Source organism: Xyrauchen texanus, chromosome 27 (assembly GCF_025860055.1).
Source record: "Xyrauchen texanus isolate HMW12.3.18 chromosome 27, RBS_HiC_50CHRs, whole genome shotgun sequence".
Lineage (NCBI taxonomy): Eukaryota > Metazoa > Chordata > Actinopteri > Cypriniformes > Catostomidae > Xyrauchen > Xyrauchen texanus.
In genome coordinates this window covers 20,251,247-20,277,405 of record NC_068302.1, presented here as the reverse complement: position 1 = coordinate 20,277,405, position 26,159 = coordinate 20,251,247, and the positions used below count along the sequence as shown (strand labels likewise).

General features: G+C 37.8%; 2 protein-coding genes across 2 annotated transcripts in view; one reads left to right on the top strand and one right to left on the bottom strand.

Annotated features, from left to right (window-relative positions):
- dock8 (dedicator of cytokinesis 8) overlaps window positions 1–1,306 on the bottom strand; it is a 70,320-nt gene extending 69,014 nt beyond the window's left edge. Inside the window, exon 1 of the mRNA XM_052094074.1 lies at window positions 1,147–1,306. Within this exon, the coding sequence (XP_051950034.1) occupies window positions 1,147–1,199 (53 nt within the window). The 5' untranslated portion in view covers window positions 1,200–1,306. The remainder of the gene's footprint in view (window positions 1–1,146) is intronic.
- A 1,158-nt stretch (window positions 1,307–2,464) lies between these two features.
- cbwd (COBW domain containing) lies at window positions 2,465–24,484 on the top strand. Its single transcript, XM_052095114.1, has 16 exons — window positions 2,465–2,570; window positions 3,118–3,234; window positions 3,477–3,563; window positions 4,362–4,458; window positions 6,996–7,087; window positions 8,847–8,906; window positions 9,190–9,227; window positions 15,950–15,996; window positions 19,257–19,343; window positions 19,442–19,486; window positions 20,027–20,083; window positions 20,878–20,929; window positions 22,245–22,313; window positions 22,411–22,476; window positions 22,997–23,126; window positions 23,414–24,484. The coding sequence occupies exons 2-16, from the start codon at window positions 3,135–3,137 to the stop codon at window positions 23,470–23,472; spliced, it is 1,086 nt and encodes a 361-aa protein (XP_051951074.1). The 5' UTR covers window positions 2,465–2,570; window positions 3,118–3,134; the 3' UTR covers window positions 23,473–24,484.
- Window positions 24,485–26,159: the final 1,675 nt, after the last annotated feature.

Here is a 26,159-nt window from a genome sequence, read left to right as displayed (position 1 = left end):
GGCACCCATTCACTTGCATTTTATGGACCTACAAAGCTGAAATATTCTTCTAAAAATCTTAGTTTGTGTTCAGCGAAAGAAAGAAACATCTGAGATGGCCTGAGGATGCGTAAATGATGAGAGAATTTCATTTTTGGGTGAATTATTCCTTTAAATACTAAGCAACAACCATACAAATTTTAGAACTTAGAGAACACCAGATCCGTCCATGAAACAATGGGAAAACATGGAACAATAAGCAAAACAAAAACCTAATGTCCAATGCAACAAAACTCTAAATAATTAAAACAGTCCATTATGAAACCAAAGATTAAGTCCAAAACATGATTCCATAATACTGCTAAAAAAAACAAACAAAAAACAGCAGTGTGCCATATGACAGTTATGTTTATGAATGAGCCTTTGTGTGCCTGTGTGACAAACTCATAAGGCATAATACGGATCATTACCCTGTATATGAGTCCTTTGTTTTATTACCGGAACCCGTCTTCCACGTTGTTCTTATATTAATTTCCTCCCCACCTGGTATGCATTTAAACAGGAACAATGCATACTTCCACTTTAGCTTGACACCTTACAGGGGTCATAACTGACCTAACATAACCAGATAAGGAAGGGGGTTTATAGGGGAAATGATCAAATAGACCGGATCTCCAAATTTAGAATTACACTGACATGAATAAAACCTCCACTGAACCTCCGCTTAAGGGACGCATGTGCAAATCCTTTGAGCTCCAATTACCTTTCTACAGTACAAATGTATTTGAATGTAGATCATCTGCATAATGAAAGTGACAGGTAGAAAGTGACATGTAATAGACGCCATTAAACCTGAAAATTACATGTCAAGACTGCACATAACACTACAGATTAATTGTCAATGGCGCAACAGTAATAACTGGTCAACTGGTGTTTAATAAGCAAACAGCAATAAATCTCAAGACTCATAAGTCTATGTCTCATGATATTAGTCCACATGCACTCCTGATGTTAATATCCAAACATGTAGCTGCCTGTTCCGGAATTCACTTAAACTCCCTGTAGATTTAAGACAGACAGAAAGACAGCTCCAAAACAAAACTCAGATTCCCTATGATCAGTAGGTGCATGAGTTATAGGGGTCAAGCCAAAGGATAGGATGGTTACCTGTTGATTTTGAGAGCGAATGCTCTTCGTTCTGATGCTGGAAGGGAAGCCATACGAGTTTAATGTCCCTCCACGCAGAGCAGGTTAGAGGAGCACTTTGCTGGGATGGTCGCAGATGGCATCGCAAGCCTCATCTTCGCGGTATCAGTGGCTTTGCTGGGCGGAAACTTCCGCATTTTAACTTCAACCCAAACAGTGTGGTAATACGAGAGAGAGAGAGACATGGGAGAGAGAGAGGCATGGGAGAGAGAGAGAGAGAGAGAGAGAGAGAGAGAGACTAAGCTACTTAACGATGTTATGAAGATTAAAAGATTAAAGACCCACCGTCGACAGATATCAGGCCATTACAAACACGAGTGTGTTTATCAGAATAACCCTATAAGGGATATTTCACACCCATTAATAGCTTTTAATCAACACTTCGTAAATAAATAAACAATTTATAATATGTTGAAAAGCATATCCTTGTGGTCTTGGTGAATAAGGTCAATCTGCTTTTCAAAACACGTTTTGTTTATATTTCATAAGCTTTGACGAGTTGCAACGAAATCTCTTCAGAGATTTGAATTAGGAGTGGTGATCACGCCCTCTGTCGGACGTGAATTGCGCTTAGTCCACAAAATATTACAGCAGCACAGTGCAAGGTTTTCTCTAAAGCCTATTAAAACAAATAAATAGATTGGCATTCATTAATATGTTTGAGAATGAATGGCTGATAAACGTGGAAGTTTTCCAAACTTTTCCTTTGTGACATAATATACCACTTCTGTCAAACGTCCCGCTGATGTCAAGATTTATTGTGAAAAGGAGTATTTTGGTCTGTTCTCACCCAAAACCAATAGGATCACTTCTGAAGACATGGATTAAATCACTGTAGTCGTGTGGATTATGCTGCCTTTATGTGCTTTTAGGAGCTTCAACGGTCTGGTCACCATATGGACCAACAGAGCTGAAATATTCTTCTAAAAATCTTCAGTTGTGTTCTGCACAATGTTATACACATCTGGGATGGCATGAGAGTGAGTAAATGATGAGAGAATATTTATATAATATTTATTATAATTTATTTTAGTGTGAACAATCCCTTTAACTCAAATGGAACAACATACTGTAGATTGTGCCTAGTTTATTATTTTATAAAATAGGAAAAAGGACACAGATTACATTTTTATAAGAATTATAGTGGTTGTATATTTTTTATGTATCTATAATTGTTTTAGTTCTGTCCAGATGAATGAAAATAAATACAGCACTTTTCTGCGATGTTGACTAGGAACTGTCATAAGTCAATGTTGCGGTCGGACCGTGATCACAGACACACCAGCATATCCATCAAACAGTGCCGTTCATTTACCTACTGGAAACCAACGCACACTTTGCAGGTCATGTTTTAGCGGATTTCAGAAACTCGTTTTCCGTAAAGTGTAAGTTTGTTTTTGTCTGCTTTAATTGTCGTACATGGCGTTTCTAGATGTTTTAGTGCAAAACCCCATACTGACAACGCATGTGTGTTAGAGCTCTAGACTGTCAAATGTGGTGAAATTGAGCGTATGCCAAAATATTTCTATTCAACCCTTCTATCACAGTAACGCCTGGTGTTTGCCATCATTGCACTGAACTCTCAGTCAAGAATTAATATCCTATCATATCATAAAGGGTCATGAATCATGAAAAACCTGGAAATATCAGGGAATTAGAAAATTGTGTTTTCCAGGCCTTAAGAAGTCAAACAAATGTAAAGAGTCTAAAGTAAATAGGGATGCATTTTTCTAGAAATGCTTAGCTCTAAAATATTTAATCAGCTAGAAATTTATTTATCAGTATTCACAACTGACAATTTGTAAAAGCAACAGTAAATCCAGAGAAACTGATAATTTTGCAGTTCTCTCTCACTTTTTTTTACAGAGCTGTATATCCAGTATAATCTTGTCAACTGAACTTCAATCTGTGTGATTATATGACTCTTATTAGTTCGAAAGATCTCAGTAATGGAAGAGGAGGATGAATGTCCAGAGTTAGTTCCCATCAAAGAGAATCCCACTGGACCCACAGCTCAGATTCCTGTTACTATCATCACTGGATACTTGGGTCAGGTTTTTAATCAGTCATCTTTTCTAATTAACAATTTGTCTATGAAGTGCATAATAAAAAAATCTTACCCCAACAAAGCATTTTTTGTTTTAGTTGAAAGTAAGCAATAAAATTACATTTTATTTGTATGCGTTATATTATGTTGCTTGCAATAAAGTGTTTACTCTTTATTTTTAAATACAAGAAATCATGTTTTCCACACAGTGGCTTAAATTTACTTCTCTCTTTTCCTTATGCAGGTGCAGGGAAGACAACACTATTGAACTACATATTAACAGAGCAGCATAATAAACGAATAGCTGTCATACTTAATGAATTTGGAGAAGGTAATTTATAAAATTAGATAACAAATAAGCAATTTAAATACCTCTAGTCTAGTTGTCATAATGCTTTGATTTGTTGGGGTTTCAACTGTACCAAAAGTCCCTCTCGATTGCTTTCACCATCAGAAGAGGGCAGCAAAGCATTCCCTATTTCCTTAATCTTTGGAGTGGAATAGTATGACTTAAAGGGATTGTTCACCCTAAAATGCTAATTCTGTCATCATTTACTAACCCTGTTGTTATCGTATGACTTTATTCTATGGAACATAAAAGGAGAATCTTAGCCGAACGTCTTAGCTGCTCTCTAACATACAAGAAAAGTGTTAAAACAACTTTGTGTGAGGAACAGACTGAAATTTAAGTCATTATTTACTGAAAACCCTTTGCTTGAAAATTTGCTTGACAGCAGTGATCATTCATTTTCATTGTATAGAAAACATTTAAATTTCTCCTTTCTTCTCTGTAAAGCCATGGAATGATATGAGGTTGAGTAAATAATGACAGAATTTTCACTTTGTGTAAACTATCCCTTTAACCTTTTTTCTTTCCATATGACTTTAATTTGCTGTGTAATGTTGGCTCTAGAATATGCTTATCACTGTTCAAATTGGAAAGTTTATACAAATATGTCTACATGCACATTTTCTTAATGATTTTCTTTGCCTTTTGTTTGAAAACCCAAACAAATATTTCTGATCAAAAGTACTGAGATTTGTTTGCAACCTAACCAAAGATGTGATGTTGGATAGCTCTGCACATGCTGAGATGTTGAATGGTGACCTGTTCTGTGTTGTTCTGTAGGCAGTGCTTTAGAGAAGTCTCTAGCAGTGAGTCAAGCAGGAGAGCTTTATGAGGAGTGGCTGGAGTTGAGGAACGGCTGCCTGTGCTGCTCTGTAAAGTACAGCCATCTAAACATCTACAAATACTGGGACAAATATTATTCTTTGGGAAATATTGATCCATTTTTTAAAGGTGTAGTTCACCCAAAAATTTAAATTCTGTCATGAATTCCTCACCCATATGTTGTTCCGAACCCATGTGACTTTTGTCTGCAGAATACAAAGGAGACATTTTAGAGTTCTGTTTGCTTATTTTAATACAGTTGATAGTGACTAACTTTAAAACAAAAAAAAAAAGCATCCAACTGTGTCATAAAAGTATTCCATGCTCGTGCATGATTTTATTTATTTTAAAAAATGTACATTCATGAGTGCATGATAGAAGCTTGTTCATGTGTTCTCGCAAGAACTTGCACTGTTTTTGCCTTCGCTTTCACTCATGAAAAAAAATGGCAGTGAAATAACAGTTGAATACCCTAAAGTTTCTCGACTTGGAATATGATGCACAAGTTGCATGGACTACTTTTATGAAACTTTTGGGTCCTTTTTTAAGCTTTAACACTTAAACACATACCTCTGGTAATTTATTGGATATGTGCACACACCACTTTAGTCATACTCAATCTTTCTTTTATAAATAGTATAACACAAAAAAAAAGACACCATTTCACAATTTAAGTGACAAACATCATTAGGGTCATTAGGGTCCCTAGTTTTTTATAACTAGTAATAGTTTTTTTTTTCTTTTTGCACTTAATATATGTTTTTTTTTTTTTTCCATAAATTATGTTTTTAAAAATTGTTTCACATCTATATAAGTTTACTCTCTGTGACAAGGCGAGGGCCAGGATGTGATCCGGCTACCGGCACTTTATCAGGCCTCCGAGATGGATAAAGGCTTAAAAAAAACAAAAGACACAAACACACACATAGGACAAACGGCTGTCCGCAAACGCGCCACTGTCCGCAGTCGGCCTTTATCCCTGTCAGAGGCTTGATTAGCCTGATATGGGGCCGGGTGTGTAAATTCACGACCTGGCCCCACACTCTGCCCTGCCACTGTATCATAGGGTATCTGTTTCTTTGTTTATTCAAAGAGAATATTATATATTATTATTCATACAATAATAGTATTATATACAATATTCATACAAATAAATACTATTACATTGATTTTCTGTGCAACAACAGTGAATTATCTGTATTCCATATGCGTATACTCATAATACATGCTGTTTGTTACTCAAGGTGGTGCTGTTATTACAGGGATTTACTTAATTTACATTTGGCATTGCTATTTGATGAAGAAACAACATGGAAGTAAACTATAGCAATTACAACTCATGAACAGTATGGTATGACTATTGTCATTTGGGTGTACTACTGAAATAATGGAAGTTGTTCATAATTTTGACTCAATAATTGTGACAAAATAGGTGAAATTTCAGTATGAAAATAATGAATCCTGTTCTAGATTTGTCCTGATTTGTTGCATTATCTCTTTGATATATGAAAATAAGACATCAAAATATATTCTATTCTATTATTTTCTAATTGTCTTGAAAATATTTGGAATATGTAACAATTTTGAGAATATTTATTAATTAATTTTAGCATTTTGTAGATCCATTTGATATATATATATACGGACCGTGTCTCTAAATACCCAAATTTGTAAGAGTATTTGGTAATATTTCCATGCATTTAAGGGTTACAGTGAGTCACTGTCAATTGCCATTGTATTGAAATTAGCGAATGGGATATACTTTAAAAATTCAGGTTGGAACGATATAAGGGTGAGTAAAGGATTACTTTTCTTTTGGGGTGAACTATTCCATCAAGTTCAGGCTTTACCTTGTGATGTGAACTTTAAATTGAAGGGTTCTCATGGTCATGAATAACCTTTTTCTAGATATCTATACAATATTTAATTGACTGAAAATCTCTAGAAAATAATGAAAATGAAAAAGTAATGGAAATGTATTAGTCAAAATGTGTGGGGAACCTTGTAAAATGAAGCCCACTATTTCTGCTCCTCTTAAAGGGATAGTTCATGTAAAATTAAAATGCTCTCATCATTTATTCACCCTCATGCCATCCCAGATGTGTATGACTTTCTATATTCTGCTGAACACAAATTAAGATTTTTAGAAGAATATTTCAGCTCTGTAGGTCCATACAGTGCAAGCGAATGATGACCAAAACTTTGAAGGTCTAACAAGCAAATAAAGGCAGCATAAAAGTAATCCATAAAACTTCAGTGGTTTAATCCATATCTCCAGAAGTGATACGATACTTGTGGGTGAGAAACATTACTAGCACTGTATGGACCTACAAAGCTGGCATATTCTTATAAAAATCTCCTTTTGTGTTCGGTTGAAGGAAGAAAGTCACACACATCTGAGATGGCTTGAGGGTGAGTAAATGATGAGAGAATTTTATTTTGGGTGAAATATACCTTTAAATTCAAGTGTCTTAATAACTGCTACCCCAATCTGCACTCAGTGACAATATGTATTAACAAACATATTCTTACATATTTATCATTCAAATATGTGAAATAATAAAAAGTTGCATGTGTTTTTTGCTTTTCCAGAGACAATGGGTTAAAAGCAATTGAAAATCTAATGGAGAAGAAGGGAAAGTTTGACTACATTCTTTTAGAGACAACAGGATTAGCAGATCCAGGTATTTTATAGATTCTTATACAGTATATGACAATACTCCAACAGACACCTCAATGATATTAGACCATCCAGGGGCATCCTTGTCCATTGTATGGGATCTGGCTTTCTTAAACTACTGTTTAGTTTTTTTTTTTTTCATTTTGTGTGTATTGTATTTGTAATGTATTTTATATAAATCCTATAGAGCAAAAACACTTAAAAGCAATTGAGCATCTGAGTAAAATGGAAATCAACGAAAAGGCAAGAAAGCTCAGTATCTCCATATATGTGTGACAAGTGTCAATTGGCACTTTTCCATTGCACGTTATGGTTCGACTTGCCTCAACTCTACTCGCTTTACGTTTCTGAGCTTGCATTTCCAATGCAGTTTAGTGCCATCTCAACGTGGGTGGGATTATAGGCTGATCGTCATAGTTGCGCCACCTCTACTGCCATGACGTCATCTTAAACATGACACAAACTGACCAAAACAATAACGACCGCTAGCTGTTAGCTACTAGCTCATTGTGCTGCATAAAGCAGTTGTTGCATGGTGATTTTACACAAGTGTAACAGTTAAATTGGCCTGGTAGTTTTAGAAACAAGCTTTCCATTTGCTGGTCAACTAAATAAAGTGAAGCATTCAAGCAGAGTATAGAGTTAACGTAACAAAACATACCATCCTCCATCGTGGATCAACGCCAGTCCAGGGCACTCTCCCTCCCATTGCTGGCTGGTTTAGATAGCGTCCATTTAGTCGAACCGCTTCCACTTTTCCTTGATGGTTCTGTAGTCACTTTTAATTTTTTTTACTTTTCCCTACACTGTTGGTAGGTAGCCGTGTGCAGCCAACAGCTGACACACTTCCTGAGAGACCTTTTTCTCTCATTGCTAACGAGTGGACCGTCTGCACCTCGTTTATTGACGTGGTTTTGCGACATTTCATTTTACAATTCGAAAGTTGCGTGAACAAATGATACTGCTATCGCTGTTGCTAACTTTAAAACTAGAGGGTTGATGTCATGTATCGGAAATCCAGTGACGATTCTCCCTGACCAATCAGTGATCTGGAGGATTTTTACGTCACATTTAGTATCGGCTCAACCTTGACCGAGGTGGTACTAAAAAAATGTATCAGGTACCAGGTACTATCCACAGTGGAAAACCCCCAAGAAGCGAGCAGAGTCGAGTTGAGTCTAGTTGTTCTGTGCAGTGAAAAAGACCTAAATGCCATTGCTGTGCAGAACTGAAGACTCTTTTCACTGCTCTGCACTGTCATGGGTTGAGACAGGGCTGTCACTCCTGTGGGCCTCAGGGGGATAAGCCTCTCCCCTTCTTCAAATGGTGGTTGTTTGTTGAATGGGTTATTTTCTGTCTGATATCGTTTAAGAACATTGCCTTCATTACACTTCTATCAAATATGTGTAGTGGTTTCTTATTCTACCCTGACAGTTTGGCAAAACTCCATTATGTGAACAAGATGGCCTCAAATTGTAACACAAAACAACTTTTGTGAAATAACTTTTACAAGAAAAGTTGGAAAGCATGGAAACAAACAAAATGTACCTTGTAGATGGACATTTTTAAGCCACCCATAAAGTTTAGTTAAGCATTTTGAAGTGCATACCGGCACCCACAACCTGTTTTAGACCCTTTTGCTTGAATAATGCTGCAGAAATGTTTCAGTAAATTGATAAACACTGCAAAACCTAATTATACGCAAAGCTCAAACATCTTTGTGATTTTGCAATACTGATTTAATTTGTTTTAATCCAAACCAGGAGCTGTGGCCTCCATGTTCTGGGTTGATGCAGAATTAGGAAGTGATGTCTACCTAGATGGTAAGAACCCAAACTAATAAATGCTTTCCCAGAAGTCATTGATGGTTTGATTCATTGGTATTCAGATTTTGCATTTTTTAATTTCATCTTGGGTTTTCTTGTTTCTTTTACTTTATTCAATTGTTTTTTTTTTATATATATATATATATATATATATATATTTGCCTATATTTCTAGTATATATATTTCTGTACAGCAATTTCAATCAATTCTTGTTTTTTTTAAATGTGCTTTATTAAATGACTTGACTTTCAGTATAATACAGTTTTCTCAACCCCCCCAGGTATTGTTACTGTCATCGATGCTAAATATGGAATGCAGGTATTTTGCTCATCCATTGTATCAAACCACAAACCAAATTACTACTGCAAAGTGATATTTTGTTTTACATACTGGTCAACAGAATGTTTGGCTTATAAACAAATTTTAATACATTGTTACAAAGTTGATAACATTTTTCAGTGTCACAGTACATTATTGGCGTGATTGTTTGCATGCAATATTGCCAAAACATCAATGCACACACATAGAACAGTAACAGAATAGTAAACAACCGGGGACTGTAATTAACTAAATAAAATAATAATAAAAATAATGTGCCAGTTCTGTTAAAGAAATGGTTCACCCAAAAATTTCAGTTCTCTCATCATATACCATCCTAGATGTGTATGACTGACTTCTGCTGACCACAAAAAAAGATTTTTAGAAGAATACTTCAGCTATGTTGGGCCTTTTCAAGTAAATGGTGACCTCCAGTGGTTAAATCCATGTCTTCAGAAGCGATATGATAGGTGTGGGTGAGAAACGGATCAATATGTAAGTCCTTTTTACACGTTCTGAAAGTGAAAGTGGAGATTTATAGTAAAAAAGGTTTTAAATCTTGATCTGTTTCTCATCCAAAGCGATCACATCTATTAAACCACTGGGGTTTTATGTATTACTTTTATGCTTCTTTTATATGAATTTTGAGCTTGAAAGGTCTGAGGTCACCATTCACTTGCATTTATGGACCTGCAAAGCTGAGATATTCTTCCAAAAATATCTGTTTGTATTCAGCAGGAGAAATAAAGTCATACACATCTGGGATGGCTTAAGGGGAAGTGAATGATTAGAACATTTTAATTTTGGGGTGAATTATCACTTTAAGGGTTTACCCATCCGGTTCCTTCAGCTTGGCAGCAGGACCGTGGTACTGACACCTGGATAATAGGCTGCAATTTAGCTGGTGTCAGTCTTGGCAAGTCAGCCCTTATATTGCAGAGGTGGCACCTCTCCTCACTGTGGCCCTCTGGGGTTCCGTGAATGCCTGTTGAAACAAAGATGGGGAAGAAAGAGCTTGATAGAAACTGAAGAAATAATGGATATGAAGTCAAATTACTCTGATGGACTTGTCATCCTTTGTCTCACGCAGTCATTGTCAACTATATTCATCCATTCAAGAGATAATTCGGGGGGCTCAGGTGAGGTGTGTCCTCTCTGGTTTTAGCTTGTGAAGACATGTCAATTGGGTGCCCTCGTATTCCTTGATTTCTGATCAGAATGACAATCAGCAGAGTTTGAAATTTGTGTAGACAGATAATGAGGCTTGTCCCCACTTTCAGAGCTCGGTGTTGTTAAATATTGAACACAAACAATGTGACATCTTCCTACAGGGTTCAAATAAGGTGCTTGAAGTACTTTAATTTGGCTTTTTCAAATTTAAGTCCTGGAAAACCCTTGATTTATTTTTGGATGAACACAATGACAGACAGCTAGACCAATTCTGAAGCATGCAGCGCATAGACAGTGCTGTCACGTGGCACCTGTTACTTTTGGCATCGCTGTTCAGAATGGGCCAATCACAATCAAGTGTTAATGGAGGATTTAAAAAATATATATTTTATAGATGCTGCTGTTGCGGATTTAACAAGTATGAATCCTTGCAACTATAAGTTTTATTTACAATTTGCTCTCCAGAGTGAAAAGTGAGATGAGATGTAAAACGTTTTGAATGATTTGAATGCAGATCAATGGAGGATTCACTTTTGTGAGCCTTCTTGTGCCCCCTTCTGTAAAGATAGTGTAACGAATGAGGCTAGGAAGCAAGTTGCAAGTGACAATAAGTTTATTAACAGTCAAAATGTGAAGATTGGGGAAAAGTCTGGGGTGACGGTTTAGTGGCGCAGGAACTCCAATGGTCAGATGAATCCGGTGAGAAGCGTGGTGAGGAGTGCTGAACAAACACGACGAATCCGGAACCCGCATTTTATTCCCGCATTAATCCGGAACCGGCGGATTAATGCGGGAATAAAAAACAGGTTTTATTTTGGATACATGAAAGACTGGGTGAATTCTCCTGTACGCCGGAGGAAGGTTGAGGCGGACTGCCACCGGACTAACAATCTTGGTGACAGTGAATGGGCCGATGAATTTGGGTGCCAGTTTATTCGATACGGAGCGGAGAGGAATGTTCTTAGTAGAAAGCCACACTTTTTGACCAGCGACGTATACGGGAGGCCTAGACCGGTGGCGATCGGCTTTGGCCTTGGTGCGTGACCCCACTTGGAGTAGAGTCTCACGGGCCCTAGTCCAAGTGCGGTGACACCTCTGGACGAAGGCGTGAGCGGAGGGGACCGCGACCTCTGATTCCAGACTAGGAAAAATTGGTGGCTGGTAACCTACACTACACTCAAATGGAGATAGGCCCGTGGATGACACTGGCAACGTGTTGTGGGTGTACTCCACCATAGAGAGTTGTTGACTCCACGAGGAAGGATTCTTGGATACCAAACATCGCAACGTTCTCTCCAAGTCCTGGTTGGCTCGCTCAGATTGACCATTGCTCTGGGGATGAAACCCTGAGGACAAACTGACAGTCGCTCCTAGTAGTTTGCAAAACTCTCGCCAAAATTTTGACACAAATTGGGGTCCTCTGTCAGAAACCACGTCTGTCGGGAGGCCGTGTAATCGAAAGACTTGGTCAATGACGATCACCGCTGTCTCCTTGGCTGAGGGTAATTTGGGCAAGGGAATGAAATGAGCCGCCTTCGAGAATCGGTCCACCAGGGTTAAAACTACCGTGTACCCCTGGGAGGGTGGGAGGGCGGTAATAAAATCTAGAGCAATATGGGACCAGGGTCTCGAAGGCACCGGCAGTGGGTGAAGTAACCCGTCTGGGGGTCGATTGGAAGTCTTACCAGTGGCACAAACTGAGCACGCCAAGACAAAACTGTGAACGTCACGAGCCATCAGAGGCCACCAGAATAGTTGCTTGACTAAAAACTTAGTTCGATTAACTCCCGGATGACAAGCCACATTGGAACAATGTCCCCACTGAATAACGCTGGACTGTAACCCCTCCAGCACAAACAAACGATTCGGTGGGCACCGAGCCGGGGGCGTTACCCCTTCTAAGGCCGTCTTGACCTTCGATTCGATCTCCCATGTGAGTGAAGAGATGAATAGAGTCTCTGGTAAAATGCACTCGGGAGTGGACAGGCGTTCGGAGCGATCAAAAATACGCGATAAAGAATCGGGTTTGATGTTCTTGGAACCCGGGTGGTACGAGAGAGTAAAATCAAAACGACCGAAAAAAAGAGCCCACCGAGCCTCCCTGGAGTTTAGTCTTCTAGCTGTGCGAATGTATTCCAAGTTCTTGTGATTGGTCCAGACGATAAAGGGTACCCCCGAACCCTCCAACCAGTGGCGCCATTCCTCCAAGGCTAACTTGACTGCCAACAACTCTGTTACCAATATCATAATTACGTTCGGCCGAGGACAAGCGATGAGAAAAAAACGTGCAAGGATGCATCTTGTCGTCTGAAGGAGAACGCTGGGATAACACTGCGCCTACCCCCACCTCTGACGCATCGACCTCTACCACGAACTGACGTGAAAGGTCAGGGGTTATCAGAATGGGAGCTGAAACGAAGCAGCCTTTAAGTTTGAGAACGCAGCCTCGGCTGCGTCTGACCACCTGAACGTCGTTCTGGGAGAGGTCAAGGCGGTCAGAGGCGCGGCTAGTTGACTGAAATTGCGAATGAAACGCTGGTAGAAATTGGCGAACCCCAGAAACCTCAGTAGAGCCTTACGGGAATCTGGACTTGGTCAATCCACCACAGCCTTGATCTTCTCAGGATCCATGCGCATTCCCTCAACCGACACGATGTACCCTAGGAAAGGAACAGACTGTGCATGAAAAGCGCATTTCTCCGCCTTGACAAAAAGCCCATTCTCTAGCAACCTCTGAAGCACTTGCCGGACGTGCTGCACGTGTTCCTGGAGAGAAGAAGAAAAAATCAATATGTCATCCAGGTCGACATATATGAACTGGTCGACCATGTCTCGCAGCACGTCATTAACAAGTGCCTGGAAGACCGCTGGGGAGTTGGACAGGCCGAACGGCATGACCAAGTATTCAAAGTGCCCCCTGGGGGTGTTAAAAGCGGTCTTCCATTCATCCCCCTCCCTGATGCGGACCAAATGATAAGCATTACGTAAATCCAATTTCGTGAAGATAGATGCTCCCTGCAACCTCTCGAAAGCCGAAGACATCAACGGCAAAGGATAAGTATTCTTTACCGTGATGCTGTTCAGCCCCCGGTAATCAATACAAGGTCGCAGAGATCCATCCCTCTTCCCCACAAAAAAGAATCCTGCCCCCGCCGGAGAAGAGGAAGGGCGGATGAACCCTGTTGCTAGAGCATCGGAAATATATTTCTCCATAGCCTCCCTCTCTGAAACCGAGAGTGAATATAACTTGCCCTTAGGCGGAGACGTACCTGGCAATAACTCTATGGCACAGTCATAGGGACGATGTGGAGGGAGAGAAGCAGCCCGAGACTTACTGAACACCTCCTTCAGGTCCAGGTACTCCGCGGGCACGTTAGATAAATCCACGGTCTCCTCCTGAAACACAGGGACAGAAACAGACGGACAGGCAGACATTAGACAAGACTTATGACATTGAGTGCTCCACGCCGACACAGACTTCAATTGCCAGTCCACTTTAGGGTTGTGACGGGTGAGCCAGGGATGACCAAGGACGATGGGGGCTAGAGGAGTGTCCAGGATGTAGAAGGAGATGGTTTCGGTGTGATTGCCTGACGTGATGAGGGTGATGTCTTCAGTGGCTAGTGAAATGGTGGGAAGTTCCTGGTCCTTTTTTCCTGGGAAAGCCAGGCGGGACCCACCTGCATGTCATCTCCAGTCATCTCTGTTGAAGACTTATGCCACAGCAGTTAACGAGAGCCCTCAGAATCATTTTTCAACAATGTAATCCGATTAAATTAAACTTTTTTCAAATGGTTTTTGCCACCACTTCCATGTTTGATATAAGCGGTGACGTTGCCAAAGCTTTGGCCTATTGCGTCACGTCTTGCTGGAAAGTGACTAAAGATAAGGTCACAATATAGGCTACATACTTTAGGCTACATGTATTCATTATAAATTCATGTAGAGTTTTAATGTTGTATTTTATACTTATTTAACACAATAAAATATAAAAAAAAACATGTCCAGAGACATCCAAGTAGCCTCAATGGTTTTGTGTTTACCTGCTAAAGATTTTTTTTATTGCTTGCCTAATTTTATTTAAGTGGTCTTAAATTTTTCTTTTATTTGGCCTTTAAAAGTCTTGATGAGTTTTAGTGAGTTCACATCTTGTTCACATCGTGGAGCTGTCAGTTTGCTGATATGCAGTCATGTTTAAGACTTATAGTACCAGAAATAAAGCTTGACGGAATTGAAAACAGCCTTTTTGTGGAAACTGCAGAAACTAGTGTGACATAAATTGTTCATCAATCTATTAGATATTCTAAAATTGGTCCGACTCTAATTTCTGATTTAATGAACCACGTTTGAAGCTGATATATGCATTACTGTGAGCACACATCAATTCAAATGCTATTTATGCTCCAAATTATTATGTTGTTTAGTTTAATTAAAATTAACTAAACAACACAATTCTAGAACATTTTGTCACAATTTAATTGCTTTCTATCCATTTATCCAAAATGGAAGTTTACTTAATCCATTTGAGTTGGGACCACATTAATATTTTTAGTGTTAAAGTAGCATTGATGAAACTGGTCATAGGATTTTTATTTGCCAGCATGCTTGCAGATGACTCAATAGGGAGAGTAAATGTTAAAACGAAGTATAATTTTATGTTTTTGTACAAGATAAATATAAAGGGGGATATTTGTTCACTTTTAATGTGGTGTTATGTTGAGATTTAGAAGAGTTTCAGTTATGTTAGGTTTTGGGTGTTACTGTTATGGTGAAAAGTGGCGCATGAGCTAACCATCAGGACCAGTAGATGTCACACATGAGATTGATTGCTCGATTCGTGCTATCCATAGCATAATTACTAAACTACACTCTGCAGTTCTTTTAAACAGCATTTATTTAGCATGCTAACATTCTCTTACACTAGTACTTAAAGAAATAAGAGATATATTTAAGTTACATTTAAGCATCTAATTTTGTTGGATTTACCCAATTTAGCAAGGCTTTTTCTACACACAGTATTTGTGTTGAGATTACATAGTAATTTAAACACATTTCAAACAACACATGAAACAACATTTCATTTGAAACACGTCAAACAACACTGTCCAAAATTGAATCAAGTTCCGCTAAAGAGCTATTTTTTTGTGTCAAAAGCTTACAGCTAGGCTAATGAACTGTATTACTTTGCAGAAGAAAAAGTTCTGATAATTGTTATTACATTTAACAATTCATTGTTATTTGGCATCTTTTAGAATATTGCTGTTGCTGTCATTCATAAAAACAGTAAGACATTGGAGGCCATTAATGACATTTTACCTCAGATAAGGTGGCTGTTAGACATGGTTAAGATTTTGTTAGGCACTAAGTGAAAATACATAATTCACCCATTGTAAAATAGCTGTAACACACAGCTGGTCATGGCGTATTGCCTTATTTAAAAATGTAACAAGGAAATTATTTTTACAAAGTGTTTATCTGTTTATAGTGCTTATCATTTTACTGTTTTTAAAATCATTGTACAGACTTGTAAGTGTTGTAATTTTCCCCTGTAGCATCTAACAGAGGAGAAGCCAGAGGGTCTTATCAATGAGGCTGCAAGGTAAAACACATTTGATTCATTAGTTCATAATTATGCTGTTATGGAAGTTACCTACAAGTGAATAAAGAATTGTAGATCAAACTGTAGTCAATTTTGTGTTAATTTTATACACATTCATTACAAAAATATATTATCAGCATATATTGTCAGCATGTCTTTATTTTAGAATGTATTCCTGTATGTTTATCTCTCTCTCTCTCTCTCTCTCTCTCTCTCTCTCTCTCTCTCTCTCTCTCATATATATATTATACACATACATACATACATACATACACTCACCTCAAGGATTATTAGGAACACCATACTAATACTGTGTTTGACCCCCTTTCGCCTTCAGAACTGCCTTAATTCTACGTGGCATTGATTCAACAAGGTGCTGAAAGCACTCTTTAGAAATGTTGGCCCATATTGATAGGATAGCATCTTGCAGTTGATGGAGATTTGTGGGATGCACATCCAGGGCACGAAGCTCCCGTTCCACCACATCCCAAAGATGCTCTATTGGGTTGAGATCTGGTGACTGTGGGGGCCATTTTAGTACAGTGAACTCATTGTCATGTTCAAGAAACCAATTTGAAATGATTCGAGCTTTGTGACATGGTGCATTATCCTGCTGGAAGTAGCCATCAGAGGATGGGTACATGGTGGCCATAAAGGGATGGACATGGTCAGAAACAATGCTCAGGTAGGCCGTGGCATTTAAACGATGCCCAATTGGCACTAAGGGGCCTAAAGTGTGCCAAGAAAACATCCCCCACACCATTACACCACCACCACCAGCCTGCACAGTGGTAACAAGGCATGATGGATCCATGTTCTCATTCTGTTTACGCCAGATTCTGACTCTACCATCTGAATGTCTCAACAGAAATCGAGACTCATCAGACCAGGCAACATTTTTCCAGTCTTCAACTGTCCAATTTTGGTGAGCTCTTGCAAATTGTAGCCTCTTTTTCCTATTTGTAGTGGAGATGAGTGGTACCCGGTGGGGTCTTCTGCTGTTGTAGCCCATCCGCCTCAAGGTTGTGCGTGTTGTGGCTTCACAAATGCTTTGCTGCATACCTCGGTTGTAACGAGTGGTTATTTCAGGCAAAGTTGCTCTTCTATCAGCTTGAATCAGTCGGCCCATTCTCCTCTGACCTCTAGCATCAACAAGGCATTTTCGCCCACAGGACTGCCGCATACTGGATGTTTTTCCCTTTTCACACCATTCTTTGTAAACCCTAGAAATGGTTGTGCGTGAAAATCCCAGTAACTGAGCAGATTGTGAAATACTCAGACCGGCCCGTCTGGCACCAACAACCATGCCACGCTCAAAATTGCTTAAATCACATTTCTTTCCCATTCTGAGATTCAGTTTGGAGTTCAGAAGATTGTCTTGACCAGGACCACACCCACACATGCATTGAAGCAACTGCCATGTGATTGGTTGATTAGATAATTGCATTAATGAGAAATTGAACAGGTGTTCCTAATAATCCTTTAGGTGAGTGTGTGTGTGTGTGTGTGTATATATATATATATATATATTTGACAAAACATTTCAATGAGCTTTGTTTTAATCAACATCAAGGTTTTAGGTTCAAATTTGCATGAATGTATAAGGGAAGATATATTTTTGGTGCCTACTTTTTATTTTTTCAACAAACATACACGTAGATGTAGTGAAAATGCTTCTATTTTTTTTATGCACATTCATTAAAAAGTATATTATTAGCATAGATCAGCAGATAGGTTTTTTAGTGTTTGCGATGTCTCCCTATTACTTTAATATCAGCATGTTGTTGAGCTATTATGGTTTTTGTGCAAAACCTGATGATCCAAGATTTTTCCGGCATGATTTGAGAGTGTTCCAAAAAGTATCTTGTTTGCAAGGAAATTTACAAAATTGTACCAAAAATGTAACATTGTTAATGTGAAAAATGTGCTTACTCGACCTAGAAATAGTGCAGAATCTTAATTATTTCTTTGCATTTTGTCATAATGTTTCTTTGTTTTACATTTTTTCAAAATTTTCAATCTTTCTATTTATAAACGTGTTTAAAATAGATTTTCAATCCCAGATTTTCAATGTGGTCTCAAATGTATGGACCCCACTGCATATATTTTTATGAGTGCCTAATGTGGTCTTTTGAAATACTGTTTGTGACTGTTATTTCTATTAAACATTACAGCTGCATTCTTTTGGCTTTAATGTTTGTTCAAAAACAAATCCGTTTCCAGCCCAGCTCCATGCACCTCACCTGTTGTGGTCATTGTGTTGTTGTTGGGGTTTGGAGGCATGTCAGAATGCTCACAAGTGTCAGAGGCTGTAAAACAGCCTCTGCTCTCTGTTTATGTTTTCCTTCCATGCAAAATGCTGGTGCCTTTTTGAGTGTGTCAAGAACCATGCCACCCACATACAACTCAACAACAGGCAGGGGGATGAACCTAACACAACAAAGAGATTTTTCATACTCGCATACACACACATGCCTTTAGATACAAAGGGAGACTGATACATTGAATGCAAAGCAATAAAGACAGTGACAAAAGAGAGAGAGATAGAATAGGATGAGTTGTTCTTATACTGTATTGTTCTATTGATGTATTGTGCGGCTGTTATCACACATACTTGCATACTGCAAGAATGGGTGCATATAGAGGTGATTGATTTATGATGAATAATCCATATGCAATGCCCTGAGTTGAGGTGTCAAAAGCTTTTGTCTCAGAAACACACAGACACATTTAGTTGAGATGGGCAGCATTTATCAGGTGATTGTGAATGGCGCTGAATGCTGGTCTCTTTTTTTTTTTTTTTTTTTTTTTTTTTAAGACAGCTTTTGCTGATCTGACCATCATTGATATGTCTGATCTGGTGAATAAATGGGTAGTTGACATAGAACATTTCCATGAGCTTTGCATGAAGGATAAAATTTGCATGAATTTATAAGGGAAGGTCAATTTTTGGTGCCTAGTTTTTATTTCTTTCAAGTTTTGCAACTATTTTAATCTCTGTTTATCACAAACATACATACAGATGTATATATTTGTGTATTTATTTAATGCACATTCATCACAAACAATATTATTAGCATTAGAAGTTTTGAGAAAAGTTTATTTGAAAAATTACCATGAATTGTCTCCCTTTTTCTTTAACAGCATGCTCTTCAGCTGGTATGAAACTGGTCAGAAACACACATATACATAGTAGAGATGGGCAGCATTAATCAGGTGATTGTGAATGGTGCTGAATGCTCGTCTCTCTCTCTCTTTAGACAGATAGCTCTTGCTGATCTGACCATCATCAATAAGACTGATCTGGTGAATGAGACTGAACTAGGGAAGCTCAGAGATGTAGTGAGGTGAGCATCTGTCCCATCCATCCATCCGTCTTACTATGATTCATTGAAAGATGTATTCTGGATGTCTGAATGTGTTTTAAATGGACTCTCTATTATAGGTCAATAAATGGGCTCGTAAAAATTTTGGAGACGCAAAAATCCAGGTGAGAATGACCAGCACTATGCAAAAACAACAAATACAAACCTTAACACATTTTTATTCTGATCCATAATGAAAACTGACTCATTATGTATCGTAAAATTCAACCAATTTCAGGCCTACTTTTAAATAAATTTCTTCTGGCATCCTGAAATAAAACATGAATAAATTGTATTCTTCTACAGTATGTGTTTGCTGGGGTCAAATTGACCCTCTAACAGAAACAATGTTACTGTATTGAACAGCAGTCACAATTATGACAAGTGCATGCCTACTTTGTGATACAACTGAGGGTTAAAGCTTGAATACTATGTGCTAATTTCGCAAGTACTGTTTTTAGTTTTTACACATTGTGGTTTCTGGGAGCCCAGACATGAAGACAGTAAAGTCGATCTCTAAAGAACTTCACTGTAAAGACATTGTTTGTCTTTTCAGTGGAGAACCTCAAAGACACAGAGTATCTTTGTGATTTAAAGATAATTTAATTGTAATGATGAATCATTGACTTTGTTTCTGATTTTAAGTATATTGTCATTCCCTATAGGGTTGATCTGTCTGGAGTATTAGATTTGCATTCTTTTGACATTAAAGACGGTATACGGTAAGTGTTTATTATTATTATTATTATTATTCATCATTTATTTTTTGAGAGTACTTTCAAGAATTACAGTACTTGATTCTCAATCAACTGTAGTATGGAGCAAGTAAAGTGAAGTTTGTAGTGTTCTGTTCACCAGTATTTTGTCCAGAAGATTTTGTGTATCCGATCAGGATCAAACACTCCATTATCTCATGCTAATTTTGATGACTTACACAAAAACAAAAACTGCAACACCCTTTTTTTTTTTTTTTTTTTTTAAAAGAGTAATTACAGTGAGACACAGTAAATGTGAATGGCTCGGCCCAGCTGCTGAGGATTATAGCGATGTCGAGAGAACAGCTCTTTACATGTACTTCCACACAGACTGCCTTTCAGCCCTTACTGTGGCCCATTTGCCCCCCTGAGCACAGGCTGCTTGTCTAGGATGACCCCCCTCTGGTCTGCTGTGTGGTACTCGCAGCCCAGCGAATAATCCACAGAAATACATTTGCCCTCCCTGAGGGGTCCGAGTCCACTCTCCCGCTCCCTCATTTGCTTTCTTCTTCTGTCTTGCTTTATTAAGCTCGGTCTTACTGTTATTAAACCCAAAAGCTCCTCTGCATAACATCAGCACTAGGATTAGGACTGTCAATGTAGTCGGCCTCTTTGAAAGGTTTTAGCTAAGACTGTACATCTGTCTGATGCATTTGGGTATGTAAGAGGGTGTTGTTTATTGATGGAATTTTACATCAATCAATACTGTTCACATTCACATTTAAATGTTCCTGAAATCTGGTTTGATTTGTGTTCTGCAGGTTAGCTGAAAAGCTGCAGCTTGTGAGAACAAGCCAGCCACATCTAGACAAGGTGAAGGCATATTGTCTCACTCATTTAGAATTAGTGTATTGCCTTTTGAATACTGATATAATGTAAAGAAATCCTAAGACATGTTTAAAAGATTTATCTGGTGTCATCATTTGACAACAGGCCGTAAAGGAATATTTCACCCAAAAAATTCTGTCACAATTTGAATTACTTTTTCTCATGCAGAACACTAAAGGAGAAGTTTTAATAAAAAACTCAGTTCTTTTAAAATTGGACAGTGCCTCAATACAGGTTAAATAAGAACCCTAAATTATAATAAAGTAGTCCATAAGGTGCATATGTCATATTCCAAGTCTTCTGAAGGCATACAATATGTTTGAATAGAAAAATAAAAACTAATAACAGCTTTGACGTTTGTTGCATGTTCATGAACTCTATGAAAGAAGCTCATTCACAGTGGCTCACATGTTAACAGTTGGACATGTGTTGTTTAGTGGTAAAAACATCTCCTTTTGTGTTCCGCATAAGAAATAAAGTCCAACAGGTTTAGAATGACATGAGTGTGATTAAATTATGACAGACTTTTCATTTTTGGGTAAGTTGCGGGACGTGCCCTTGTCCTAGGAAAAAATTAAATATTAAATATGGGTAATTAGTTGGGTCACCAAGTGATCCCCAATGTAAAATCTGGGTCCTGAAGCAGAACCAGTTGAGAAACATTACGTTAACCTGTTATACAGGGAAAGGACTGTAATTCACAGTTTGAATAGTCTTTCCGCACTCTTCCGACTGATCTGAGCACTTTGAAACGTTTACAACATCTACATAGGAATTATTTTCATTAGATGGGTCACATTCCCACATCCACCCAGTCTGTCCCGACCCTCTTCCTGCAGAGCCCGGCTTCACTGCTCTTTTCATGTAAACGAGTGCCCTGTTTTCTGTTGTTTTTCCCAAGGGAAAAAAAGGAAGTTTATAACTTTAACACTGGCATACAATGTTTCAATATCTGTGAAGGGCCCATGTAACACCTACAGTACAGCTCAATGGGAGCTAAAGCAAGACCAAGGGAAATTGTACACTCATTCTGACACTTTTAAACATAGATATATTATTAGAAATGTTTTTTGTACAGACAGAAATTTTTACATTTATTATTACATTATCAATTCTTGCTACTGTTTTTCTAACATTTTGTTGCTTAAATAATGCCACATTCTAACATTTAGGAATTAAGTTGTAATTTATAACATCTCTTGATCTGTTTTGAAATGTTTGTTCATCAATGTTTTTTGTTTTGTTTTTTTTTAATGACAAGAACTAAAGTTTTTTTAATTATGTATTTGTTTTATTTTAGAGTATGCTGACTATAACATTTGAAGTACCTGGCAGTGTTTCTGAAGAGCAATTAAATATATTCATTCAGGTACAAATTTGTGCTGGGAACAGCACGCTTGCAAAGTAGCCTGCAATTGAATTACGTTTCATTGAAATCGAATCAGTACCACACTTTTGTTCTTTAGAACCTTCTATGGGAGAAAACATTGAAGAACAAAGCAGGATTGCCAATGACAGTTATTCGGTTAAAGGTGAGGATAAACAGTGATCATCTGTATGTTCTCTCACCATTAAGTGTGTAAAACCATAATTTCAGAAGTCACAGAAATGCTTTAAAGGAATATTTCAGGTTCAATACAAGTTATGGTCAATCGACAGCATTTGACAGACGATGTAATGTCAGAAAACGACAGCAAAAATGATGATTTAAATAACTTTACAGCTTTAATAATACATGAGTTTTAACAGAATAATTAATGTAAGTGCTTTTATCATATTATAAGCTTCACATTTCTGCCTTTAAACCCTCCAAAATGTACCCTCCCCATTCACTTCTATTGTAAGTGCCCCACTGTAATCTCAAATCTTTTCCCTTTTTTTAAAGAAAAGGTTGGACAAGTCAAAATATTTTTTGTTGTAATCAACATTATGCCACAAACTCTGTCTATTGATCTTAACTTGTATTGAACCTGGAATATTCCTTTTAATGCTAGACAATAAGTACAGGATGAAGTGTCAGTGCAGATGTAAGACTGTTGTGTGTTGTTGCAGGGCATCCTCTCTGTCCAACAGAAACAGAAGAAGGTGATGTTGCAGGGAGTCCATGAGCTTTATGAGCTGGATGAGACCCCAGAGTTTTGGGCAGATCACGAGCCAAGACTCAATCGACTTGTCTTCATAGGTGAGGGCCAGCCCGCTACATCACTTTGTTTAAATCAGTTGTTGAATCACAAACACATGGTCATGACTGGTTTGTAGGATTTAATAGAATTGAATAAAATAGAAGACTTAAAATAGACTTATTTGTCCCTCAATGGCACAATACAGATTAATTTGTCATTTTAAGTTGTACAGTATTTTTTAGAAACACATTTTTGGAGTGTGTTATAACTGTAAACTTTGTGCTTTATTACTTTTTTTAGAAACTGTCTTGTACAATATTTGCTATTTACTCTCTCCTCACTTCAGGTCGAAACCTTGATGGCGAGATTCTGAAGAATGAGTTCATTTCTACCTTGTCAAATTAAGGCAATATAGACTAGATGAGACCCAAATGAAATTTTGATACAGGCTACTAAGCAAAGTATAAAAATCATACAACAGCCTGTAACCTCTCATAATATTTGATGTTTAATGTTTGATTGAAATCTAAAATTATTTCTGTTTTCAGCTTACAGAGATAAGAGATTGATATGAGTTTGGTGCTTTTGATAAAGACGTCTGGGTTGCAAATCCTGCCACTGCTAAAGTTATATCATGCTGCAGGATTGTGAATGTAATGGTGTTAAAAAACGGGCATCTTTTAAACATGAAGAACATGTACCTGAAATCTTTAAAGCATGTTTTTTGTCTCTGTTTCAATCAGTACATGTCTTAAGCACAAGTTGTCTTTTTTGAACATTTGTTTTTCGGTTATTTGTCTCCAAATACATTTCTGGAAATGTGTATCTTATTTTAAGATTATTTAATTATTTAAAGAATTTGTTTGGGCAGGGGGCCTGGGTATCTCAGTAAGTATTGACACTGACTACCACCCATGGAGTCATGAGTTCAAATCGAAACAGACTGCAACCAGTCTGTTAACAGACCAGTTCTCCTAAGCAACCAAATTGGCCTGGTTGCTAGGGAGGTAGAGTCACATGGGGTAACCTCCTCGTGGTCACAATTAGTGGTTCTTGCTCACAATGGGGTGCGTGGTAAGTTGTGTGTGGCTCGTGGAGAGTAGCATGAGCCTCCACATGCTAGAAGTCTCCACGGTGTCATGCACAGCGAGCCACGTAATAAAATACACGGATTGACGTCTCAGAAGCGGAAGCAACTGAGACTTGTCCTCCACCAACCGGATTGAGGCGAGTAGCCGTGCCACCACTAGGACCTACTAAGTAGTGGAAATTGGGCATTCTGTATTTTGAGAAAAGCGGATAAAAAAAAAGAATGAAAATAATTTGTTTGGGCTAACAATTATCAATCATTTATCTAATCAGTTGGACTAAGCATTATTTCACACTGTAAAGTGTAAATAACCAGTAAAATAAAACAGTCTTGAGTTATTAATTTGTGTTGCATTAAGTCTTATATTCAATGTGTGATCCGTCCTATCAATGCAAGTACCCACTTAACACCTTCTGTCTTTCTGTGACAAATGCAGCATTTAACATGCACTGTGACATTCAAACAGATCTGTTTTTTAGGATTAAGTAGGACCAGGTTTGGTTAGCAAAGTTTTAATTTTTGTTGAATACTGCGGTCCTTACATTAATATTACCCAACTAAGAGCAAATGTAAACTTACGTTAGGTTATTTTAGTTTAACAAAAAGCAAAAATTAAATATCACACAAAGTAGGCTTTTTGTAATCTATAAATGCATCACTAAATATAAATATTGTCTTTAATGTGCTAACCAACCCAGGTCTCTTCTATATGTAAGAAAACAACTTTCCAGTTACATTTTAAAACAATGTAGCCTATCAAAGATTAAATTATTTTTTACAAAACAAATATTTGAAGGCTTATATTGTGAAGAGGCATTACTATTGGATACAAGGATTAACAGTACAAGATAAGTTTATCTTCTTGCATTTCCTTAAACTGACATTGATGATGAAATGTATTCCTATTGTTCTTTTAGTTTACACAACTTTAACTACTCTCGTACATTTACATGCATCCACTTCCACACTATCCGCAGCTGAGGAAGTGGACGGTGTTCTCCAACCCTTTCATTTGCAATTGAGACGACTGTGAAGAGTTTTAACACATATCCGCGCACAAGAAGGTTTGCTTTGAGGATTGCTCTGCTCATTCATGCCCTCCAATAAAACTCGCACCTGTCCTAAAGCCGTGCCGTTTCCTATTTGATTCTGATGTTGATAGGCTCGTTTACTGTCATTCTTCATTCAAAGCGGGGAGCCGGGCCATGTCCATTTTCATGGTCACACCACCTGCGGGTATCTTGAGGTGATAAACCAAACGAAACCCAGGGGGTATCGGGGGAAAATCACTCTTTTAAACCGGTAGTTAGGCATGGTGTGAAAATTCACCGTATACATCCCAGCACCCACTGCGCTAACCTGCTTCTGAAATGGGAGATTAATCCATCATGATCCTCTAGTTTACTTGAAACGAATCTAATCAGAAATTAATTACTTATAGGGCCTACATTTCGTAATTTATTCCATATTGATTAGTGGGTTTGAAGAAGCCTACTGATAATATATTTACATTTTTAAATATATTTTACTAAATGCATTTTGAACCATAGCCTATAACCATGTTTTTCTTTGTTTGATTTATTCTCGAAACGCTAAAACAAGAAAGATATATATTTAAAAAAAAAGAAAGAATTCTAATGCCTTAACGTAGCGCCTTATTTGAGTTTTTAACGAGAATGAAAACGAGGCTGTAAGGAATTCAATAGGTTAAACTGTTGTTGAAACTGCCGTTGATCTCGTCAGCGTAACGATCAACATGTATAGACTTCAGAAAATAGTTTTGTCCTTAAATTTAAAGCCCATAATTTATATAAGATAGTAGGATATACTATCTTATATCAGTCTTATATAGTAGCATCTATACTATCTTACCATCTTTTTTAATGGTAGCATATATACTATCTTACCACTATTACAAGCCTATAGCCTATATACTATCTTACCACTATTTATAATAGTAGCCTATATACGATCTTAGCACCATTTATAATAGTAGCCTATA